The following is a 23619-nucleotide window of genomic DNA, read 5'->3' on the forward strand; positions in this document are numbered from 1 at the left end:
CCAGTGTGAGCGCACACAAGCTGGGGCAGACTCACGCTCAGCAGCGTGTGCACAAGCTGTGATTGACAGGTAGGATTCCTCCACCCTAACTTGATTGGTTAAAAACAGCCGGGCGCGCTCGGTTTTTGTAAGCATGATTACAGGCTTCAGAGGGAGCTAAAGATTTCGTTATTTTTCCTAAACGGCCTATTTAATATTCTACTTCCAGAATCCCATGACAGTTCAAGCTAATATGACTAAAAAAAAGTTGCCGACCGCAGCTTTAAATTAAGCTAGCGTGTTTAAAAGTTGTTTGTTTAGTTGAAAACGTCCAGTAAAAGTAGCGCCAGGTTGTCTTTAATGTTTTGATGTGTTTTAGTCATTATAAAAAAATCGTTTTTTACCTGTTTGGTCCGAGTTGGACCTCATTTGCATATTTTCCTACACGTTGCAGTTGCTGAGGAAGAGCTGGTGTGTCTGCTCACTGTGGCCCTCTGCTCTTATAGGTTTGTCATTGCATTTGTTATTAAATTGTTAAAGCTGTTAATTTTATAATTAATTCTATATGGTCTGCATTAGAGGGATATCCACAGTATGTTATACATGTCAAAGGTGCACAAAGGAAAAACATTTTTATTTTATTTTATTTAAACAGGGACCCAAGTCACTTTAAATATGTTATATTTTTGTATTGTTTGTTGTTCATTGTTGTTCTTAATATAATTTTGAAAAGCAGAATTAATAGCTAATGGCACATTTTAGTGTGTACATTTTATTTGTAATTATATAACCATTTGTGGTGAACATGTTTTCTTTGAACAGTTAAATTTAAATGATTTAGTCAAAGATTGTCTAGTTAACATGCCATTCTATAATTCCATAATTGCATTGTTGACTTCGTCAAACTCACGTCAAGTTCCACTGTAGGCTATGTTCGCGGAGAACTAGCCCCTCAGAGTGTTTGCGATTGTTGGCAACGTTCGCCAGAAATTCAAGGCTAGTGGAAAATAAAAACCATCCTTATGAAATCGATATCATGAACAGCTTTACTTGTCACAAAGAATCTTTAAATGAACACAGTTATTATTGGATGGCCAGCTACACCCGGTAGATAAATAGCAACAGGCGAATATCAAGTGCCAACGTAGACAACGTAGTCTTTTTTAGTTATTTATTTATTCTTTACATGTATATTTTAAAAATAACAATGTTTTTCATGTTTGGAATAAAAAGAGGTTTTATTTCATACATTTTTGGTTGGTGTCAGATGTTTTGGTGACGAACACTGGTCGGTAGGGCCCCCTAAGATTTTTTTGCTTGGGGCCCCCACAGACTCTAGAATCGCCACTGGTGCCGGTCAACATTTGGTCAAAATTATTTGCATTTCAACATCAACAATCTCCAACTCCAACAACAGTCTTTCTCTCTCGGTCGCCATCGTTCACTGTTCACATGTTTAATGCTCCTTTAAAGGATAAGACCGGTTTTTTGACATTGGGCCCTTGATTTCACATTATAACATGATGTTCTACTCACCCCTGCTTGTTGTTGGTCATTTGGAGCTGTTCCGAAGATATTCGAGAGGCGTCTGGCTGCTCTCTTGAGATATTCGGCCATGAAACGGTTTCCTATGGGCAAGCTTATACAGGTACAAACTATGCTGTTTATAATTTATTAATTACTGTACACTAGCACTGATAACGTGGAGGTGCGTCGCTTACTTAAAAAAATCCGGGTTAATGTAATTTTGATTTTTTTGTTGTAAAGTGGGTGTTACTGACGTCCTCGTGGTGCTACTGCCACAGACAGCCCACAGACCTGCTGCCTATTTATTCATTCGGCTAAAATTCAAAATTAGTAACCCGGATTTTTTTAAGTAAGCGACGCACCTCCACGTTATCAGTGCTAGTGTAGAGTAATTAATAAATTATAAACAGCATAGTTTGTGCCTGTATAAGCTTGCCCATAGGAAACCGTTTCATGGCCGAATATCTCAAGAGAGCAGCCAGACGCTTCGCGAATATCTTCGGAACAGCTCCAAATGTTCAACAACAAGCAGGGGTGAGTAGAACATCATGTTATAATGTGAAATCAAGGGCCCAATGTCAAAAAACCGGTCTTATCCTTTAAGTCTGGCATAAAATACGTTCATCTACTCACCGATAACAGTTTGGTGAAAGTCGGTGTCCTTCGGACGCTATTTAGATCACTTGAGATCCGCATAGATCCATATAAGGGGAGAGGACAGAATACAGCCTCTAAATAAGGCATTATCTGCCTTAATCTCACCAATACTTTAAGACAAATTGAAAAATTAATTTTTTGAAATGTTTGTTTTTAAAGCTCTTAACGACCTCGCCCCATCGTATTTATCTGAGCTTTTAACAGTCCTGGTAGAGCTCTGAGGTCAACAGATCAGTGTCTGCTGGAAGTGCCCAGGTCAGAATACAAACCCTGGGGTGAGCGAGCCTTTTCCCAAAGCTGCCCCCAGGCTCTGGAATAAGCCCCCCGTCCAGCTGCGTCTTATTTCTGACCTGGGCCTCTTCAAATCTAGGCTAAAAACCTCCTTATTTAGGATTGCTTTTAATACCCAGTAGTATGATGACACTTTTATCTTATTTTATCTTATTTGATTTTCTTGTATTTTATTGCTTTCACTGTTTATTGTTTTTATTTGTTTTTACTTATTCTTCTCTTTATTTATTACCTGCTGTAAAGCACTTTGGTACATCATAAGGATTGTCTGTAAAGGGCTGTATAAATAAAATACATTTACATTTGTTATAGCAGCACCTTCCATTAAATTGTGCTCCAGGCCACTGCCTATATAGGGAAGATCTGTATCGATGGAATCTGAAACAAGTATTTCAGGGTTCTCGCGGGGTCTTAAAAAGTCTTAAAAGCATTGAATTTATGAATTTGGAAATAATACCTTAAAAAGACTTGAAAAAGTCTTGAATTTTGAAATCTGGGTCTTAAAGTTTGTGCAGTAACTTCTCCGTATCACATTCTTCTCAAATGTTTCATTTGTCAACCAGGCTACTATTATTTTGAAAAGCCTAAATAACGTAGCCTAAATGAAGAGTGGCGGAACCAATCATTGAGAACGCAACGCTGCCCCTACCGCTCCGCCCCGGGTCCGATCACATTACTACAGCTCTGACACAGACCACAGCAACAAGCCAAGCAGAAGCGTGAAAAATCAAGGCAAATCTCAGCAGAAAACAAGAAAGTTTAACTTACGCCGTTATGTTGTTTTTTAACATTTGTTTGCGTTTCCTTGCTTCCCATTTCTTGCTGGGATTATGGGGAAATGTAAATTTAATGAAGCGTGGCGCGAGAAAACATCATTTTGTCACTGGTTAAAACCAGTGGACAATAATGTATACGAGGCTTTTTGCACAGTGTGCAAAAAAAGGATTCAGCTTGGTACTATGGGCTTGAAGGTTTTTAGAGTCTCACGCCAAGTCCTCCAAGCACATGAATAATATCAAAGCGAAGGATCAAACTCCTTCCATCGCCGGGGTGTTTCAACCGGCCAACGCTAGCCAGTTAGCTATTAATGTATCTGAGCTAGCAGATAACGTTAACCAGCCAACTGCTAGTACAGCCCCTCCAGTTACGACCGTCACCGCAACTAGAGTAGATCTGCGAACAGCTTTTGGGTCCACACCAACCATGAAAGCATTCATATAATGGAAACGAGGGTATTTCAGAGTTGTTTAAATGCATGTTCCCCGATTCCGACATCTCTGCCACAATTACTTGTGGTCCCGACAAAACGGCGTACATAGCCAAGTTTGGTTTAGCTGTGTATATTAAAGAGGAACTGGTGTCCAAGGTAAACAAATCACCGTTCGTTATTATGTTCGATGAGAGCCTCAACGAAACGACAAATGTTTTAGTTGATTTTCATTATTTATAGTTCTCTCTACTCCGCATATTCCCAGCATGGAATAAGTAGCTAGCTAACATAACCAATGTTAAAAAACAACTTAACTGTGTCAGTTAAACTTTTTTGTGGTCTGCTGAAATTTTCTTTGATTTTTCACACCTCTGTTTGGCTTGTTGTCTGTGTCTGTGCTGTGGTGTTGTAGCGTTTACTACAACTATGCTGCAATGTTTCATCAATGCTTTACACAGTCCACACTTTCATTTGTTTGAGAAATAAATGAACAAATTAAAAAAAAAAAAGTTTTTCTTTGAATGAAATCTCTCGTCTGACGACGGAAAAATGATTGAACCATCCAGACCCTGAAGAAGTCTACATTTACCAAAACAATTTATAAGGTCATAGGCCCTCTGACTACAGGTTTTAACTGTTCAGTTCAACTGGATAATTACAATTCTTTAGACTGGAAATTCACAGTGCACAGCATTCACACTTCAAATGTTAACACAGAATCTTTTGAAGAAACACAAGAAAAACACAATGACTAGCTTGTACAGGGTTTGATTTATACTCACAACCAAGAACACACTAACAAAGCAAAGTTTAGATCTATTTAGACAGCAACATTTTCCCTTTAGATTGCTTTAAGCATATTAAAACATTTTCATTTATTTTTCCCTAAACTAGCCATGTATACTCTTCCTTGTCTAATTTTTTTCCCCATTTCTTTTTCTATAGTGAATTAGATGTTTGTGTAGCTTTTCTAGAGAAGACACAGTTTTGTGAGTTGTGTTGAAAACTACTTTACATACCAAGATTGACTAGATTCTCATTTTAATTCATTTTAACTTTGTAATCACCTCTTGAAGGAAGTGATTTTCTTAAAGACAAAGAAAAGTTTTTCCTTTATTTGGATAATGCCCTGTAGGAGTTTTAATTTTTTGGTTTCTTGTCTGACCTGAATAATGTGACCCTAATTTCATCAGCATGTATTCTGATCACACTTTCACAGATTTTCTAATTGTTATTTTGGATCCTCCACGGATTTTTAATATTTTCCTCATTGACACTTTGATTTCTTCTGTCTGCAGAACATAAATGATTGGGTTTAACATGGGAGGAAAGACCGAGGTCAGAGACAGGTTTAAGATCCTGTTATTTGGATGAATTTTTTCCATCAAGGTGAATGTAACCAACAGTGGGGTGAAATAGATGACCACCAATAAGAGATGAGCTATGCATGTTTTAAAGGCCTTCATTCCTTGGTGAACTGTGGCCAGTTTAGATAAAGTATAGCCAATATATAAGTAACTTAACAGGATAAAAACCAATGGAATCCAAAAAATAAGAACCGGGTAAAAAAAACTAACTACATCATTGGGGAAAAAGTCATTGCACGCAAGCCGATAAATCTGACCATGGTCACAGAAATAGCTGTTAACAACCACAGATTTACAGAAGGAAAGTCTTGTAATAAGACCAACTGCAATCAGAACAGCAATGATAACAAAAATCCAGAAAGAGGCAATCAGAGAAAACATAAACCTGTGGGTCACCTTGGCTTGGTAGTGCAGAGGATAGGTGATGGCAATCAGTCGATCATAGGCAAGAGCAACCAGGTTAAAGGACTGCATCGAAAGGCAAGAGTAGCAGAAAAAGAGGAATGTCAAGCAGTCATTGTAGGGAATTAAGTTATGGTTAAACAGAAAGATGTCAAGAACCTTCGGAACCAGAGCAGAGCTACCAAACAGGTCCACAAATGCAAGGTTAAAAACTGCAACATATTTAGGAGTTCTTAGGTTATGATCCAGATATATTACAGCCATTACAGCTGTGTTTCCCAGCACTGACACAATGTAGACAAAAAAGAGAAAGACATAGTAATATTTGACATTAGGTATACCGACAAATCCACGTATAATGAAATATGGAGGACGCACAAAAGTGATATTTTTTCCTAGAGCGTAGTTGAATAATTCCATTGTTAAATTCTTTCAAGCTTTCAGTGTCCACAGAATGGTGAATAATGTGCCGTCCTCTGTCAGTCAACACTTTGTTGTATAGCTGGAGAGATGGAGGCGAACTCTTCTCCAGAGCTCATGTACCAATGCTCTGTCAAGCTTTAAATGATCTGACAGAGGTAGCGATCAAGCAGAGCAACGCAACCCCCTCCTCTGCGTGTTAGAGCATCATTGCGTGTTCCCCTGTGTGTATCATCATCAAACAACCCTATGCCAGTTAAACCTGCTCACTGCAGTCATGGAATAACATGATCCTAGCACAAGCCTACATGACACCTATTATTTATTGTTTTTAGTTAGTTTGTTTTTTATATTGGTTCTTATATTTCAGAGTTCCGATTAGATGTATCTTTAAACTCAGGTTTTATATACACTTATCATCGGGGAGATCGTAAATCAAAATATTTTTCCTCAGCTGTAATAGAGAAACAGAAAATTGGTTATACAAAGATGATCAGACAGCAACCATGTCAGGGACTTTGTAAGGCTGTGCTCAGACTCAGTGCTTTCTGCTCAATCAAATCAAATCAAATCAAATTTATTTATATAGCACATTTCATGTACAAACAGTTCAAAGTGCTTTACATAAAATAAAAGCATTGCAGCAGGGAGTGCAAGAAGCATTAAAAATACATAAAAGAATATAAAGAGAAACAAATAAAATCATTTAAATGAATTTAAAAACAGGCAACAGTCTAGATAAGTTAAAAGATATTTCATGCACAGACACATGAGAACAGAAATGTCTTTAACCTGGATTTAAAAATGTCTCCATTTGGTGAAAGTTTAATCTCCACTGGCAGTTTGTTCCACTTGTTTGCAGCATAACAGCTAAATGCTGCTTCTCCATGTTTAGTCTGGACCCTGGACTGGACCAGCTGATCTGAGTCCTAGGATCTCAGAGCTCTGCTGGCTTTATATTCTCTGAACAGATCAGATGTATTTTGGGCCTGAACCGTTCTGGGATTTGTAAACCATCAGCAGGCTTTTAAAATCGATTCTGTGACTGACTGGAAGCCAGAGTAAAGATTTTAAAACTGGTGTGATGTGTTCAGATCTCTTAGTCCGGGTTAAAACTCTAGCAGCAGCGTTCTGGATGAGCTGCAGATGTTTAATGCTATTTTGGGAAGTCCAGTTAAAAGAGCATTACAGTAATCTAGTCTACTGAAGATGAATGCATGGATGAGTTTCTCCTGGTCTTTTTGGGAGAGGAAACCTTTAAATCTGATGTTTCTGAGGTGGTAAAAAGCTGCCTTGGTGACAGCTTTGATGTGGCTGCTGAAAGTCAGATCTGAGTCTATCAACACTCCGAGGTTACCAACTTGGTCAGTGATTGTAAAGTCCCGAGTCTCAGGATATTTACCAACGCTGACCCTCTTCTCTTTGCTCCCAAACAGAATGATCTCAGTTTTGTCTTCATTTAATTGTAGAAAATTCTCTCTCATCCAGGTGTTTACTTCCTCCAGACACTGACACAGAACGTCAGCTGGGCTGCAGTCGTCCGGTGACAGAGACACATAAAGTTGTGTGTCGTCTGCATAACTGTGATAATTGATGTTAAAATTCTGCAATATCTGACCCGAAGAGAGCATATACAAGTTAAACAGAAGAGGTCCAAGAATTGACCCCTGGGGGACTCCACAAGTCATGGCCACTCGCTCAGATTCATAGCTGCCAATTGTAACAAAATAACTCCGGCCTTCTAAGTAGGACCTGAACCAGTTAAGGACCACTCCAGAAAGTCCAACCCAGTTTTCCAGCCTGTGCAACAGGATTCTGTGATCTACAGTATCAAATGCAGCGCTGAGGTCCAACAGAACCAGGACTGAAACATTACCAGAATCAGTATTCAACCTGATGTCGTTTAACACTTTGACCAGAGCTGTTTCAGTGCTGTGATGACGTCTGAAGACTGATTGAAAGTTATCAAGACTTCCACTTTCAAAATACAACTTTCTCAATCTTAAATATAAAAGAGAGGTTAGAGACAGGTCTGTAGTTGTTCATCATAGAGGCGTCTAGAGTTCTCTTCTTTAGGAGTGGCTTAATGGCAGCTGTCTTTAGTGACTTGGGAAAAATGCCTGATGCCAGTGAGCTGTTAACTATTCGTAGGAAATCACTTTCTACTGAGGTAAAAACAGTTTTTAAAAAGTCGGATGGTATCATGTCCAGAGAAAAAGTTGTTGATTTTAGCTGCCGAACTGTTTCCTATAGGATTTTTAAATTAACAATAGGTGGTCGTCCCCTGGCATTTCACCCAATGCCGAGATCAGGCTAAATTTTCAGTCTTCCCTATTTCATTTTAGCAACGAAGACCTGCAAAAATGAATGGCCCTCCCATCAGTATCAGTACCCCTTCAGTATGTCAAAGGTTTGTGGCACATGACAGAAGACATGAACTTCTGTCAATTGTTTCTAATGCATTGACCAATAGGACTGAAGCAGGATACAATTAATGTGTTTGATTTCTTTATTAGATATTTATTTTGTACAAGTGCCGTTGAAAGGATTTGTGCTCAGAAAGGAGGAAAAACATGTCAAATGCTACTTTTCCTCATGTAAGTACAGTGGGTAAGCTTGTTCCAGCAGTCTGTTTAATGTAACAAAGAGGGAGAGAGCATTGAACTGAGCATGCGGGTTTGGTTTTCAATGAGGATAACAGATATCCAACAGAGAACGGCCCTAAGGTTTAAGGTTGATGAAGTTGATTCGTCAGTTAGGCTGAATATATGGCAACAAGAGGAGTAAGTGAGTTTTTTTCTGAATTTGGATTATATGTCCTTGTCTTGGTTTTTATGTGTTTTGTTTGATTCTGTTTTCCTGCTTGTGTTTTTAGTATTTTTTTTATATCCATGTGTTTGAAATAGGGTTTATTCTCAGGTAGTCTCAGTAGTCTTTTCTTGATTTTCCTTTTTGTTCATTGTCCCTCTTCTATTGTTTGCTTTAGTTTTATTCTTGCTTTTGTTTTATACTTGCCTGTACTCTTAGTTTTGTCTTGCCTCAGTTCTGTTCTTGCGTTTCTTTTCTTTAGTCCTGATATTTATGATTAAGTTTCTAGTTAATTCTGTCTTATTTTCTTGTACTCACCAGTAGCACCTGCCCATCCTTAATTGGTCTCAGCTGCTCTTATCTCATCAGTCCCTTCCTTATACAAGCTCCATGGGTTTCCTTATTCTTTGTCAGATCCTTGCTGTTACTTTTGTCACCTCCAAAGTTCCGTTTCCCGCTGATCTGGTTTCTTCTGTCTGGTTTGTTCAGTAATTCAGTCTTTTGTTTTCTTAGTGTAGTTTATGGTTTCCTGGCTCTGCCACGCTTTTGGTTTCAGTCTTTCATAGTAAAACCTTCAGTTAAGTTTCTATGTACCTCTGGTTTGCTGTCAGTATTTGGGTCATCTTCTGTCTTCCATCACTCCCAACTCTGACAGAAACTTCATTCTTCCTGAAGCAGCTTCCATGTTAAGAAAAAAACTCAAAACAGCAATTTACACAGGAACAATGTTTACTAAATACAAAGCAAAGCTGAGCATGATTTGCAGATTCAATGCAAAGCCTGAACATAACATAACACATGTAAGTGCATATATGTTTTGTACCATAAAAAGTACTGTATCCAGTGCTCATAAACAGTTTTCCTCTATTAGAAATTAAACAAATCTGAAATAAACAAGTACATCCAGTCAACCGCAGGGGTTGTTTGCAGTGAAAAATACAGGAAATATTTATAAGGGTGGTCAAGCTGAGGCCATCACTTTCACCCGGCTGGCACAGAAAATGATGCTGCATTATTTTGCTTGTATATAGCTGTTGGACAGGGCATGTAGATGTGTAGCTGTAGGGAATAGTTAATTCTTTTTCTCCTCACTCTTGTTTACATATGTAGGCAGGATTGCCATGGAGAAGGACACCATGTTTATGTAACCTTCGATTAATCAGAAGGCAGAGGAAGCAGTTTCCAAAGGCAAGCTTTTTGAATTGGTGATAAAAGCCATGAGAACTTTAGACTGAACCCACGCAAAATGACAAAAGATGAGCAAGGCTCAGCTAAATTTGAGTTATTTGTCCATGAATCTATTCATTTTTAGCCAATTTGACTTCTTATGACATTTAAACACAGAGTCAATGAATTGGAATAACAACATTAAGCTTATTCATTGCTTTTTCATTTTGTAAAGGACTTGAACATTCTGACAAAATAAACTTGTGCAGATGACTTTACTGTATATTACATAAAGCTATACTGTACGGAAACATATTGTTTAGGCCTAATTACCTTTTTTGCCTTAATCTGTTTATAAAAACATTCTGCCCATGCGGTCCCACAAAAATACTGCTTTTGTATAAACTCTTAAACCTCAATACTTAATTTCGACTTTGGCACCATGTAAAATCCTTTTAACACGTGCCATCATCCTGACTTCAACCACTATTTTAGTTTTACCTGATTCAAAAATCGAAGAATCAATCAAGTCAAGAAAAATGCTGTCTTTTATGTAATGTAATTTATTTTCTCTTTTTTTTAGATATTTAAATAATCTCTGAAATCAACCTACAATAATCACAGTATATTTACCATTTGCAGTTCCATATTAACTAATTTTACAAAGAAGCCGAAGCAGTTCTGAGGAATCAGTTCAAAGCAAGAATCACACAAATTGATATCTTTTTTGTGTTCTCACATTCATATAAAATACAGTTCTACAGAATTTCCTTGTACTATAACTGTAGTATGGTATGTCCATTGATACATTGTAAAGTACTGTGACAATCTAGCTTTGAGTTTAGAAACTTTTTAGTCATTGAATTTCTTTCCTTAACAAAATACCAATTTTTTTTCTCATATGTTTATTGTGCTTTTTATACATTAACATAAACACAACAATAAAACAATAACATCACTTAGTACAACATTGGTCTAGACAGTACACATTTGCATTTCACCTTCACCCAACCAATACAGTGAAAAGGAAGCCTCTTCCCTATAGAAAAAAAAATGAAAATAAAAATAAATAATAGAAATGACCTGAGGTCCATTTCACGTAGCAGGTTTAGTGAAAACTCTTAGTTGGTTCACCCTGAAATGAGGGAAACGCTGAGTTTTCTGTTTCACAAAGGGAGGTAACTCAACCCCGAGAAAGAGGGGTAACTCCAGCCTGTTTCACAAAGAGAGGTAACTTAACCTCACGACCAGTTACCGGAGTAACAGACTCTCTGAACCTAACCTGGTCGGGACCAGGTTTTATTCAAGAAAACTCGAGTTTCTTTCTGTCTCCGCCCTCTTTCAGCCACACACGCCATTTGATTTCCTCATTCATTCAGTCAGCAGAGCGAGTTCTTCTACTTCTAGAAGTCCATTAGGCACAGTAGGAGGCGACTTTCTTCACCAACATGTCCTTTTGACAACGATCCCGTGGATGAAGGTGCAGCATTATTGCGCAGAGAAATAAATATTCGTCGGAGATGGTTATCAGACCGCGCATAGATTTTTGCATTTACAGACAATTATCTTTTTGAGCGGCACCATCAGAATGTGTTGGGACAAAAGAAAAAAAGACATAAAAGACAAATAAATATTTGTATGAATAGGCCTAAAAAAGACATATATAGGCCTATTATATTTTATAAAGGCACTCGTGTCTTGGGGGTGGATTCCCTCAGCCACTGGCCTCCTGTTAGAGGTGGTGGCCACCACCCGTTTTACGGGCATCTTCCTTCTTTCTGTTGGCTCAGTACAAGTCTGTGTTAGTTTAAATAGGCTTAATTATTTAACAGAACATGATATAGATGAGGACTCTGAAATGTCCTTAGGAGTGAGTGTGAGTGTGCATGGTTGTTTGTCTCGTTTGTCTCTATGTGGCCCTGTGATGGACTGGCGGCCTGTCCAGGGTGTACCCCGCCTCTTGTACATTGACCGCTGGGATAGGCTCCAGCCCCCCCACGACCCGACTGACGGATTCAGCGGTGTATAGATAATGGATGGATGGATGATATAGATGAGAAGACATAGTTTATGTGTGTGAAAACAGCATTATGTTGGGAATAAAATAACTGCACAGTCAAATAGCCACTTAATATTTACTTTACAGTGTAGAACATGATCAAAATGAGGTACCTCCATGCCGAGGTCTCACCTGTTTGAACAATGTTTTTATATATAGAAGTGCGCTTCTCCCCTGCGGGATTGCACCTAAATGAAATAAATGAATGGGCTACCATTCAAGCAGTTTCCCTGTAATATTATTGTGATTGCAAAGGACGACATTTAAACTTATACTTTTGCTGCTGCAGCGGTGTTGCACTTATTTCTAAAAACGTATTGAAACTCGCCGTATGAGCGCATTAAGATTTCCAATTCGAGGTTGGTGAAAAACGTAGCCCCTCCTCTTCCCCGTTGCCAAGGTGACTCGTGGAATCGAGGCTCCATTGATGCTGGCTTTTTAAAGTTGTTGTGCACGCGCTAAACTCAAGGTGAACCTACTCAGAGTTGATTAACCTCACTCAAATCAGCGTTTCTGGAACCGAAAACTCAGAGTTTTCTATCTCAGAGTAGATCAACTCAGAGATCAGGAATAGACTCAGAGTTGGTTGAACCTGCTTTGTGAAACGGACCCCTGGTCGTAAATACATTATTATGGGCAAGAGCCAAGGGCTAGCCAAGGACGACACTCGAGAGCATTGAAGCCACCGTAGAGTTAGAAAAGTGGAGATATGGGGTCCAAATGTCCATAAACTCAGGCCCGCCGCTCCGCATATGCAGAGTAGGCAGAGTGCGTAGGGCCCCAAGTACCTGGCGGGGGCCCCCAAAATTAAGGTTGTAAAAAAAATGTCATGATAGTTATTATATTATTACATGAAAGAAATTATATAAATTAGTCATGAACAGGCCCAGCGTTTGTCTTAATTCTGTGCCCTATTACTCCATTCGGGCAAATTAGATGTGTTTACCTTATCTATAACAATCCCCCCCCCCCTTCCTGAAATGGTACAGTCTTCAAAGTTACCGCATCGGCGGTGGTGGAGCATCCTCCTACCTGACGTTTTCCAAGTTATGCCCGTTAACAGTGAAGAAGATTTAGAATGTCAAGTAAAGGGCCACATGATTCTGGCGCTGACAAAAGAAAGAAAAGAAAAGGGAGAGATGACACTCGTGCATCCCTTGCTGGTAAGTTCGTGTTTTTGGTGTAATTGTTTTGCTAACCCAACGTTCAGTGATATTGCTGCCAGCTAACCTCAGCTAACGTCAGCAACCTAGGCTTGGTTAGCGTTTGGAGTTATGAACAAAATCTACTAAATGCTGGCGACCGTGTGTAGAGTTTGTGTAAAGTACAGCACTGTCACACGCTGAGTGGCGCAGCAGGCCGCCAACAGGTGTGACGGGAATGATTGACATCTACCCATCATTCCCCTAAAAAGCTAGAAAAGTTAACAAGACAAACGCCGTAATGGCATAAAAAAGAAGTTATATTAGTGGCGCGGAAAATGGCGGAAGAAAAACGGCCTGAGGACAAAGGTAAGGCATGTGTTGGGTGATGTGGGCTGGAGAGCAGTACGAAGGATCCGCCGCTACCTAACAGCAACTTTGTGGACGGACGTGACGTGGTGGGGATTTGAATTCGTAGTTCGGAGGAGTTGGAGGTTGGGAGTGACGTGGCGGTTGGCATAAACTGATTTGTGACTGGATTGTATGGCGTCTCAGGGTGAAGACGAGGGAGATGATGAAATGGATAATGGAGATTGGAGTCATGTATGTGGTAGTGGTAGGGCAGGAAAAGAGAGAAGGACAAAGGAAGATAATATGAGGGGAACGCAAAGTAGTAAGCGAAGTCTCGAAGGAAATAGCTCAGACGAAAATAATATAGTGTGTAAGAAGGTTGTCAGGGAGGAAACCAAAATAATTATAAAATTCAGGAAAGAAGATGAGGGTATTCAACTAAGTCCAATAAATTTATCGAGGGAACTAAAAAAGAAGTTTGGTGAGTTGATTCTGGCTAAGATTCTAAGAGATGGAAATCTGTTGATTATAGTGGGGAGTGAAGAGCAGAAAAACAAAGTGATGAATAGTCAGAACATTTGCAAAAAAATGGTGAATGAGATAAAGATATTGGGAGAAGCTAAAATAGCTAGAGGAGTAATTTATGGAATACCGGTGGATGAAGATCTTGAAAAGTTAAAACGTAGTATTAGTGGAAATGAGATAAGCAACATTAAAAGATTGATGAGAACAGTGGAAGGAAAGAGAGTGGAAAGCCTGTCAGTGATGTTAGAATTTCAAGGAGAAGTTCTTCCAGAAAAGATAAGAGTTGGATGTATGGTCTTTCCTGTTAGGCCATACAATTCTCCTCCGCTAAGATGTTATAAATGTCAGAGATATGGACATGTAGCAGCAGCATGCAAGGGGAAACAAAGATGTCCAAAGTGTGGAGGGGAGCATGGATATGAAGAGTGTAAAAATGAAAAGAATATTTGCTGTAACTGTGGAGGGCAACACAGGGTGACTTATGGAGGATGCGAAGTTAGAAGAAAAGCAGTGGAAATAGAACAAGTTAAAGTCACTCAAAATATAAGCTATGCAGAAGCTGCAAAGAGAATGAAGAAGCCAAGACAGGTGTCAGGGGAAACAATTATAAATACAACATCAGAACAAAGACAGATGAGAACAGATACAGGGTTGACAGCTGAGAAGATTATGTTGTTCATTGCATATGTAATTAACTGTACAGAGCAAGTAAAATATAAAACAGAAAAAATCAAAATAATAGTGAAAGGAGCAGAGAAATTCTTTGGGATAAAGGACATATCTTGGGAGCACATAAATAAAAAGTTGGGGGGAGAAGGGAAGACAGGAGGACAGGAAGATAGAATATAATGTTCATCCTGCAGTGGAATGCCAGGAGTTTAATTGCTAATGGACAGGAGTTTAAGGGATTTATTAAAGAATTTAAAAAAGAGTTGGATATTATATGTATTCAGGAAACTTGGCTTAAACCAAGTTTAGATTTTGTTATTAAAGGATATGAAAGTGTGAGAAGAGATAGAGAGGGAGGGTCTGGAGGAGGATGTATAATATTTATAAAAAATGGAGTTCAATTTAGAGTAGTAGCTAAAGGAAAAGAATTAGAATATATTATTATTGAAATTTGGACAATAAATGGGAACATTAAAATAATAAATTTTTATAATCCATGTAAAAAACTATCTTTAGAGGTAATGGAGGAATTTGGGAAGTATTTAGAGGGTAAAGTGATTTGGTGTGGGGACTTTAATGGGCATAACTCATTATGGGGTAGTTATAATGATCATAATGGGGAAGTAATTGAAGAAATAATGGATGTTAAAAATTTGGTAGTATTAAATGATGGGAGTGGAACAAGAATTAATTTTAGAAATAATACAGAGTCAGCCATTGATTTGACAATAGTGTCAAATTCTTTAGCAGGTAAAAGTTTATGGAAAGTACTTAATGAAACAACTATAGGAAGTGATCATTACCCTATTATGATAGAAGTTAAAATGCATATAGAGAAATATTGTATAAATGAGATGAAAAAATGGTGTTTTAGATCTGCAAATTGGAAAATTTTTAGGAATAATAGTGAATTAAAAATACGAAAAGTGGATGTAAATAGTAGTATTGAGGATTTGAATTTTAATATATGTAATGCTATAGTAGAAGCGGCTCATCAAACTATAAGGATAAAAGGAGGGAAAAAGGAAAGGAAGTTGGTACCATGGTGGACAATGGAATGTACTGCAGCTATTAAGAAACGAAATAAAGCGTTTAAAGTATTAAAGAAAAATCATAACCCTCAGAATTTGAATGAATACAAAAAATTACAGGCGATGGTAAGAAGAACTGTTAAAAATGTAAAAAGAGATTATTGGAGGAGTTTTTGTAACTCAATAGGGAGGGAGACAGAAATATCTAAGGTATGGACAATGATTAAAAGAATGAAAGGAATTAAAAGAGTGACTGGATATCCAGTATTAAATAATGGAGAAATAGCAGCAGTGACAGATAAAGATAAGGCAGAGATGTTAGCAAAAGTGTTTGTTAAAATTCATAGTTCTGAAAATATCAGTGTAGACGGGAAAAAAGGGAGAGAAAAAACAATTCTGGAAAATAAGGAGCTATTGGAAAAAATGGTAGAATCGGATGATGTATTGAATATGGCATTTACAATAATGGAATTAAATAGGGCACTTAAAAAATATAAATTAACAGCACCAGGGAAAGATCAGATTTGTTATGTAATGGTAAGTAATTTAAGTGAATTTTCTAAAAACATATTATTGGAATTGTATAATCGAATTTGGGAGGAGGGAGAAATACCAAAAAGTTGGAAAGAAGCTGTGGTTATACCAATTAGAAAGCCAGGGAAAGATGAATCAAAACCAGAAAATTATAGACCAATAGCGTTAACATCCAATATATGTAAAATAATGGAGAGAATGATAAATGAAAGATTGATATATTATATAGAAAGTAAAGGACTTATAACAGAGGTTCAAAGTGGATTTAGAAAAGGGAGGAGTACAATGGATCCAATAATAGGTTTAGAGCATGAAATTAGGAAGGCTCAAGTAAATAAAGAGAGTGTAGTAGCAGTATTTTTTGATATTGAAAGAGCGTATGATATGATGTGGAGGGAAGGGTTATTAGTTAAAATTAGAAGAATGGGTATAAGTGGTAACATGTTTAAATGGATTAAAACATTTTTAGAAGAAAGAAAAATACAAGTGAGAATAGGGAAGGAATATTCTGAAAATTTTAATATAGAAAATGGGACACCACAAGGAAGCATAGTAAGTCCATTATTATTTTCTGTGATAGTAAATGATATGTTTAAGGAATCAGAAGGTGGAATGGGTTGTTCACTGTTTGCTGATGATGGAGCAATGTGGAAAAGAGGAAGGAATTTAAAATTTATTGTAAAGAAGCTACAGGAAGCAATTTCAATGGTGGAAAAGTGGTCATATAAATGGGGATTTAGGTTTTCTGTGGAAAAAACTAAAATAATGTTTTTTACAAGGAAAAGAGTGGATGGAGAAATTAAGTTGAAAATATATGGTCAGGAATTGGAAAGAGTTAAGCAATTTAAATTTCTTGGGTTATGGTTGGATGAAAGAATGACTTGGGGTGTACACATTAAGAAAATAATAGATAAATGTAGGAAGGTTTTGAATATAATGAGATGTTTAGTTGGTACTGAGTGGGGGGCTGATAGAAGGTCATTGAAAGCTATTTATACAGGTTTAATTAGGTCAGTATTGGATTATGGGAGTATAGTGTATAATTCAGCTGCAGATACAAATCTAAAAAAGTTAAATACTATACAATATCAGGCTTTAAGAATATGTACAGGTGCCTTTAAAACATCTCCTATAGCAGCAATACAGGTGGAAATGGGTGAAATGCCTCTAAAAATGAGAAGGGAACAATTATCCTTAAACTACTGGTCAAAATTACAAGGTCAGAAAAAAGATAATCCAACAGTAAAAGTGTTAGAAACAGGGTGGGAAAAAGGAAAAATTAAAAGTTATGGAACAATAGTAAATGCTAAAAGTAGGGAAAAATATTTAGATAAAATAGATATAAGTCAAACGATTCCATTACATACAGTTCCACCATGGATAATACCTGAAGCAAAAGTAGATTTATCATTATTAGAAAAGAAGAATAGAAATAATTTTAGTTTGAATAAATATGTTGTACAGGAACATATAAATCAATATTATAATTATGTAAATATATATACTGATGCATCCAAAACTTTAGATGATAGGATAGGGATAGGTATGATTGTACCGCAATTTAAAATTAAAGTGGGGAAAAGGGTAAGTGATGGAGTATCAGTATATACTGGAGAAATGATTGCGGTACTTTTAGCAGTTCAATGGATAGAAGAGGTTAAACCATTAAAGTCAATTATATGTTCAGATTCAAGTTCTTCATTAGTTAGTATTCAAAATAGTAAGTCAGAAAGTAGACCAGATGTATTAATAGAAATAGAACAAACACTATATAGAATTAATATGATGGGGCTTATAGTTCATTTTATATGGATACCAGCGCATTATGGAGTTGAGGGAAATGAAATGGCAGATAGAATGGCAAAACAGAGTGTAAAAAGAGTAATGATTGATATTAATGTAAGAATGAGTGTAAAAGAGGTAAAGGGTATTATAAAACAAAAAATGGAAGAGAGATGGCAAAAGTTATGGGAGGAAGAAAGAAAAGGACGTTGGTTGTTTAAAATACAAAGGAAAATAGGGAAAATGAGAAGAACAGAAAGAAGTAGGAGAGAGGAGATCATTATAACAAGACTTAGAATTGGACATAATGGATTAAATAAAAACTTATATATGATAGGAAAACATCAATCAGGGAAATGTGAGTGTGGGGAAGATGAGACAATAGAACATGTTATGATATATTGTAGGAATTATCAGGTTCAGAGAAATAATTTAATTAGAAAGCTTAGTAGGATGAAAATGAAATTAGATATAGTAGATTTATTGCAAAAAGAATCAGGAAACAGATGTTATCAGGAAATTTTTTATTATTTAAAACGGTGTAGGTTATATAATAGAATATAGTATAGATAAAGTATATAAATGAGGGTATATGAGTAGGGAGTATGTAAAAGTGTAGGCATAAATAGATATATGGGTGTATAGATGAGTGTTGACGTATAGGTATATATATATATATATATATATATATATATATATATATAAATATATATTGAACGGGTATATATTAATATAGGGATATAGATAAATGTCATGTGATCCACACTCCATATCAGTAGGTGGCGGTAATGCTACTAAAAGTTGTTTGCCAACCGCCAATATAAAATCCGAAAGAGAGAGAGAGAGAGAGATGTGGGCTGGATAGCTGGAGGTGGGACGTTTTTTGTGTTTATTTGTCCTGCGAGCTAGTCTCGGATAAATGTTGTGTAGCTGGCTGGGATTTGTTCGTGATAAACTCGGCTTCAGTGTTTGCCTCATGAAAGTTTGCTTATATAAGATGAGTATGACAGTCAGTCCTGCCACGGGAATGACTGACTGACTCCGGTTTATTCAGATTCTAGCAGGGAGGGAGGCTGGTTGTTGTCCTGCTCCGTCATTGTTCAGTGGAAGTTGTCTCTCAGGTATTTGACACGATTTTGGCATTACTTAGGATTCAGTTACTAAGTTTGCTGTGTTATTTATAGGCCTCTAATTAGAAGTGTTCTACTGTTAGTTTTTTAAGTGATATACAAATATTAGGCATCCTGTTAATTATTTTAGAATATTGTGGCATTGGATCATTATTCTTAGTTTTATTACTTTAACTAGTACAATGTGTAGATAAATGCAGAAACTTCTTAAAAGTGACAACTTCCAAAACTCTTTTGTTCCTCTGGCCATCAGGATGTACAACAGCTTTAAGTGATGGCGCTTCTGTATTTCCCTGGTCACTTTATATTTCACTTTGGTCTTATTTCACTGGTCACTTTATATTTCACTTTGGTCTTATTTCACTGGTCACTTTATATTTCACTTTGGTCTTATTTCACTGGTCACTTTATATTTCTAAACTGTTTTTTAAATAGTTTTTTAAATTCTTAGATTGTTTTTAAAGTCTTTATAATTGTATAAACATTTTTTATTGCTTTATGTCTGCTACTGGATGCTTGAATTTCCTTCGGGATCAATAAAGTATCTATCTACTTTGTAATTGGGTACAATCTTTAAAGGGACGCTGTACATTACAGTTTAATATTTTAAAAAAATTCAAAATATTTTATTTATTGTTTTCTTTATATTATATATTCTTATTAGTTTCACTTGCCTGAGTGGTTTAACTTAAGATGTTTAATTTAAATTCTAGCCTGTTTTGCTCATGAAGTGTAATAGATCTTAGTGTTCCATCTAAATGGTTAGGAATCTCTTCATTGTAGTTTGACAAACTAGGGGCCCCCAAACAGCATCTTGCTTAGGGCCCCCACAAAGCTAGAAACGGCCCTGCATAAACTGTCCCTCTGAAGAGTGAAGCAGACAGATCAGGTACTTAAGAGGAAAACATTCCATAATTATCTTGTGCCAGTTCGATATAGTGGGGGGGAAAATACCAACTTAAAATAATATGTGAGATAATACTGAAAATAAAAGGTCAGAAACACGAGCACTGACAATTATGATCACTTTTCTATTGTAATTCTGATGTGCATTCTAGTCCTGAGCAACATTTTCAGGTATTCATCAGTCTGTCTTGTGTTTGCAGGACAGAAAAAAAAATTAGGTCAGAAACAACATACTTAGATACACATTTGTTCTTAAGCTAAATATGATTGTTATTTCAATTTTTTTTAAAAATTGCTAATAACCACAAGTTAAAGAAAAGCTCTGCAGGCCTCTGCAAGGCCGCAAACTCTCTCTGGAACTGTGGAAAACTGAGTCAAAGCATCACAAATACAAAACGGACATGAATAAATAATGACTGAGATGACAAAGTAAAAACTATAACATTGGAGCTAAGTTAGCAAACACTTAACATTAGTAGAATAAAGTTACTGATGCTACGAGGCTTCTTGTATTTGTTTGAATAAATATCAAATTTGACATTTCTGAGCTCAGCTGAACATTTCATTGCAGTCACTGACAAGACATTTTTTATTCATAAATGACATCACTTGGCAGCCTTTTTTTCTTTAAATATGACATATCTATAAATTCTTGCTAATGCATATGTTATAACAACATGTAAAAACAGTAACAGGGGGTTTAGTCTTCATTTGTTCTATTCGGAAGTACGTCCTTTACAACTGTAGAGGAACAGTAAAGCATGCTGCAATTACAGATTCAAACATTCTCCAAGACCAGATCTCACTTTACCATTATTCTGGATTTCCTCCTTAGTTGTAATATTTTCTTCACTGATACTTTGATTTCTTGTGTCTGCAGAACATAAATGATTGGGTTTAACATGGGAGGAAAGACTGAGGTTAGAGACAGGTTTATGATCCTGGCATTTGGATGTATTTTTTCAGCCATAGAGAAAGTGATTAATATTGGGATGAAATAGATTGCCACTAATGAAAGATGAGCTGTACAGGTTCTAAAGGCTTTCAATCTTTCTTGAACTGTAGCTACTTTAGCCAAGGCACGGCCAATATAAAGGTAACTAAATAAGATAAATGCAATAGGAAACCAAAGAATCAGAAGTGGCAACAAATTGCTAATGACTCTATTAGGAAAAATATCATTGCACGCAAGTTTGTATATCTGAAAATGGTCACAGAAATAGCTGTTAACAACCACAGACTTACAGAAGGAAAGTCTTGTAATAAGACCAACTGCAATTAGAACAGCAATGATAACAAAAATCCAGAAAGAGGCAATCAAGGAAAACATAAACCTGTGGGTCACCTTCACTTGGTAGTGCAGAGGATAGGTGATGGCAATCAGTCGATCATAGGAGAGAGCAACCAGATTAAGAGCCTGCATTGAAAGGCAAGTGTAGCAGAAAAAGAGGAATGTCAAGCAGTCACCGTAGGGGATGTTATAGTGACTAAACAAAAATATGTCTAGAACCTTCGGCACCAGAGCAGAGCTACCTATCAGGTCCACAAATGCAAGGTTAAAAACTGCAATATATTTAGGAGTTTGTAGGTTAAGATCCAGATATATTACAGCCATTACAGCTGTGTTTCCCAGCACTGAAACAACATAGACAAAAAAGAGAAAGACATAGTAATACTTCATGTTAGGTATGCCAATAAATCCACTTATTGTGAAATATGGAGGACGCACAAAAGTGATGTTTTTTCCAAAAGCAGAGTTGAAAAATTCCATTATTCTATCTATTGTTGCACGTAGTCTGTCTGAGCTCTGGCAGCAGTACTGTACATGTCAGTGCTGTGATATCATGTGTTGTCAGCTCTTCTCTGTCGGTGTCTCTTAGATTGTGAACCTCAAGCAAACTTTAACTGTTTTTCATACCTCATTTACCTTCACATGTCTGATCCCCTGAGTGCAGAAACTATCAGGAGGAAAAAAAGCTTTCAAACAACTGAAACCATCGTATTGTTGCAATAATATACTGTATAGTTAACATGCTTAACTGCTTAATGAGAAAATGATTTCAAGACTTACAGCATTAGAGTTGTTAATGAATATTTTTCAGCTCATTTTTTGGTTTAGTCTAAGTCTCTTAGAAAGCTCAAATCCAATGACTTTCCTGTGTGTTGGAAAACCACATAAATATGTACATACGTAAATCATTTTCATACAATGAACATTTAGCTAGCAGTGGTGATCCACACAGTACATTCCACTTTATAGCAGAACCTTTCGCACAGTATGAACAACTTGACTATAAACATAAATACATGATCTAGATTGGTTATTCGTGTGATTATAGGCAATGCAAGGCAAGGCAAGGCATCTTTATTTATATAGCACATTTCATACCAAAGGCAACTCAATGTGCTTTACATAAAGACAAGGCATTTAAAAGAACAGCATAAAGCAGCAATTTAAAGAGAAAAAAAAATAGAATAAAAATTAAAAATACAGATAAAAGCAATCAAAGAAGAGGGGAAAAAGAAAGATATAAACTCAACCATAAGCACACCAAAAGAGAAATGTTTTTAACCTGGACTTGTGCTTACAGTTGTGGCTGATTTCAGGTCTGCTGGTAGTTTGTTCCAGTTGTGTGCAGCATAACAGCTAAAAGCTGCTTCACCGGGTCCAGTTTGAACTCTGGGCTCCACTATCTGACCTGAGTCGGCAGATCTCAGAGCTCTGCTGGGTTTATACTCTGCTAGCATGTCATTCATGTATTCTGGACTTAAACCATTCTGTGATTTGTAGACGAGCAGCAGAACTTTAAAATCTATTCTGTATCTGACCGGGAGCCAATGTAAAGACTTGAGAACTGGGGTGATGTGATGTGATCTCTTTGTTGTGGTTAAAACTTGGGCTGCAGCGTTCTGAATGAGCTGCAGCTGTTTGAGACTCTTTTGGGGGAGTCCAGTCAGTAGACCGTTACAGTAGTCAAGTCGGCTGGAGATGAAAGCATGAATCAGCTTCTCCTGATCTGTTTGGGACATGAAACCCTTAATTCTGGATATGTTCTTCAGTTGATAAAAGGCTGATTTGGTGACTGATTTGATATGATAGTTGAAGGTCAGGTCTGAGTCTATCAGCACGCCGAGGTTCCGGACTTGGTCTTTAGTTTCTAGAGACAGTGACTCAAGATGTTTACTGACAGCAAACCTCTTCTCTTTGTTGCCAAACACAATGACCTCAGTTTTAACCTCAGGTTTAACTGAAGGAAATTTTGGTTCATCCACTTTTTGACTTGCTCTAAGCAGTCGCACAATGACTCTATAGGACTGCAGTCATCCGGAGACAGTGCGAGATATATCTGTGTGTCATCTGCATAGCTGTGGTAGTTGACTTTAGAGTTCTTCAGAATTTGACCCAGAGGCAGCATGTATAGGGTGAACAGAAGGGGTCCAAGAACTGACCCCTGAGGAACTCCACAGGTCATAGCCACTCGATCAGATTGATTACTTCCAATAGTCACAAAATAACTCCGCTCCTCCAAGTAGGACCTGAACCATTCTAGGACTGTCCCGCTGAGTCCTGCCCAGGTTTCCAACCTGTTCAGCAGTATACTGTGATCCACAGTGTCAAATGCAGCACTGAGATCCAACAATACCAGAACTGACACCTTGCC

At 37.2% G+C, this 23619-nt stretch overlaps 2 protein-coding genes across 2 annotated transcripts; both read right to left on the bottom strand.

Annotated features, from left to right (window-relative positions):
• Window positions 1-4869: 4869 nt before the first annotated feature.
• Window positions 4870-5853, bottom strand: LOC142401643 (olfactory receptor 1C1-like). The gene has a single exon (XM_075487108.1). The coding sequence runs from the start codon at window positions 5851-5853 to the stop codon at window positions 4870-4872; it is 984 nt and encodes a 327-aa protein (XP_075343223.1).
• Window positions 5854-20759: 14906 nt separating this feature from the next.
• On the bottom strand, window positions 20760-21728 carry LOC142402044 (olfactory receptor 8G17-like). Its single transcript, XM_075487493.1, has one exon. The coding sequence runs from the start codon at window positions 21726-21728 to the stop codon at window positions 20760-20762; it is 969 nt and encodes a 322-aa protein (XP_075343608.1).
• Between the last annotated feature and the right edge of the window lie 1891 nt (window positions 21729-23619).

The sequence above is a fragment of the Odontesthes bonariensis genome, chromosome 16 (assembly GCF_027942865.1).
Source record: "Odontesthes bonariensis isolate fOdoBon6 chromosome 16, fOdoBon6.hap1, whole genome shotgun sequence".
Taxonomy (NCBI): domain Eukaryota; kingdom Metazoa; phylum Chordata; class Actinopteri; order Atheriniformes; family Atherinopsidae; genus Odontesthes; species Odontesthes bonariensis.

Coding starts and splice junctions, on each gene's coding strand:
- LOC142402044 (XM_075487493.1), bottom strand. CDS start 21,728: ATGGAATTTTTCAACTCTGCTTTTGGAAAAAACATCACTTTTGTGCGT.
- LOC142401643 (XM_075487108.1), bottom strand. CDS start 5,853: ATGGAATTATTCAACTACGCTCTAGGAAAAAATATCACTTTTGTGCGT.